This window comes from Medicago sativa, chromosome 3 (assembly GCF_051527215.1).
Source record: "Medicago sativa cultivar Bolivia chromosome 3, Bolivia_mono, whole genome shotgun sequence".
Classification (NCBI taxonomy): Eukaryota; Viridiplantae; Streptophyta; class Magnoliopsida; order Fabales; family Fabaceae; genus Medicago; species Medicago sativa.
The window spans coordinates 89,757,803-89,759,797 of record NC_140751.1 but is presented as its reverse complement, the minus strand read 5'-3'; the positions used below and the strand labels follow the sequence as shown (position 1 = coordinate 89,759,797).

Here is a 1,995-nt window from a genome sequence, read left to right as displayed (position 1 = left end):
TTGCCTTTCTCTATGATGAAACATTGAGATTATACTACAATAAATTAGCAATGTAGCATTGCCACCATATAGTACCACATATTACTATTATTTAAAGAAATAGTACTTTATTTAAATCATGACCGGGTAAATGTCTTCATAGGTATGCTTAATGTCGTTCAAAATAAATAAATAAATAAATAAAGGTATGCTTAATGCTTCCTTGACTCAGTATAACTAGAGGATATGGTTTTCTAACTAACTACCAATACTTGGCTGATGCATTAAAATAAACAAAGATTCTTGTGGCTTAAGTTACATCTTTTCCCAATATGTGAAGATAAGTTTTAATTATCAAATATGTAAAATGAATGTCATCACTACTACAATCAAAACCCAAGAATTCAAGAATAACTCAAGTTTTCTTTGCAATTTTTCACGCCTTGAATCCTCTATTTTACATATTCTGAATTTCCAAGCTGGCAAAAGAACAAGAGTATTCATAACTTAAGCAATCCATCCTCCTCCTAGTTTCTTTACTTTGCCTTTTATATCATATAAGAATGGGAAGCAACCTTCTGAAAGTGAGAAGCTGCGATCAACATACCTACTGAAACCAGAATTAAAAAATATCATTAGTCTATATTTATTATATAGCTGCAAAATAATTTCATTTAGTAAATTGAACAACTCCAATTGAAATTTTTTATGCATGCAAATTGTAGCACCCACACTTCACATTGAATGTATGTCCATTGTGTTACACTGACAAATGTTATTATATTAAATTATTTAATTTTCTCAAATTATTATCACTGTCGATGTGTGAGTGTCGTGTCTATGTCATTAACTTAGTAGACGTCATCGTTATCTAATAAAGATTTTCTGGAACAAAAATCATATGTACCTGCTTTTATCATTGCTGTTGCTGCTGCTAGTGCTGCTACTACTAGTATTTTGTCTATCTTCAGTGAAAAATCTTTTGATTCTCCATTCTTTATCTTTTTGTTCTACCTCGGAGCCATTTTGTACTTTAGTAGTCTTCTTCATCCAATCAAGAGAAATTGGAAAGAACATCTTCAATAGGAAGGTTTCACTGTCCATGCTTTCAACTCTTAACATTTTACCATGTCTATTGCTTTTGTTTTCCTTCTTATTCTTCTTCTTCTTATTCTTATTCAGCTTTTTGTGTTGTGGTTGTTGAACTTTACTACACACTCGTTCTGTTTCTGGTTCTGGTTGTGGAACTTGAAGCTGCTCAACAACCATGTCTTGGAAAGAGAGTTCATAGCTTGACTCGGGCATGTCTTGCATCATTTCCATAAGTTCTTTCTTTCCTTCTAAAATATCTTTGCTTCTTGAAGGTTCTGAAACTATTGAACATCGATGATGGTTATTGAGCTCTTGTGTTTCATTGCTTCCAAGTTGAATATTATAACAATCACATTTTTCAGAAGATGTTATGATGGTATTTGGTGAAGTCCAGAAACTGAATTCTTTGCTTCCTTCATCAGTATTTTCAGGAGTGTGTGTTTGGAAGGTTGAGTAGCTCATGGTTTGAGAGATTAGTGAAAAGAGAAGAAAGGTGATGGTGGTTTTTAGTAGGAGAGAATGGGAAGTGAGGTCCATATTATCATATGAAAATTAAGTCAATTGTCTTTTTCTTGATGGAATTTGTGAGTCATAAGTCATTGCCGTCTTAAATGGGAGTCATAAGTAAATGGTCAAAATATTCATTTTCCACATCTATATCCATCAAGTGCTCAATCACATTTGATAAAAAAAAAAAAAAAATGTACTAAATAAACATGTGAGGGGGACGACTAAATTTTCACAATATATTTTTGGGAGAAACTTTTTTCTAAAAGCTACACATGTTATTAGAAGTGTACTTCTAGGCACAAAATATATTGTCCGAAATTTTACTTCTAAACAACATAATTTACGGTCTTTTTTTAAATGTGTATATCCAAATCATGCCGATGGAAGGGGAAAGTTCTTCCTTATATTTTTAGG

General features: G+C 32.0%; 1 protein-coding gene across 2 annotated transcripts; it reads right to left on the bottom strand.

Moving 5' to 3' along the window:
- Positions 1 to 229: 229 nt before the first annotated feature.
- On the bottom strand, positions 230 to 1,656 carry LOC146941722 (uncharacterized). Of its 2 annotated transcripts, none has more exons than XM_085755527.1 (2): positions 887 to 1,656; positions 230 to 589 (listed from the first exon to the last, which is right to left on the bottom strand). In XM_085755527.1, exons 1-2 carry the CDS (start codon positions 1,606 to 1,608, stop codon positions 487 to 489), a joined length of 825 nt encoding a protein of 274 aa, XP_085611653.1. In that variant the 5' UTR covers positions 1,609 to 1,656; the 3' UTR covers positions 230 to 486. The 2 variants fall into 2 exon arrangements, with proteins under 2 accessions (XP_085611653.1, XP_085611654.1); XM_085755528.1 differs by having other exon boundaries at positions 230 to 586; positions 887 to 1,562.
- Between the last annotated feature and the right edge of the window lie 339 nt (positions 1,657 to 1,995).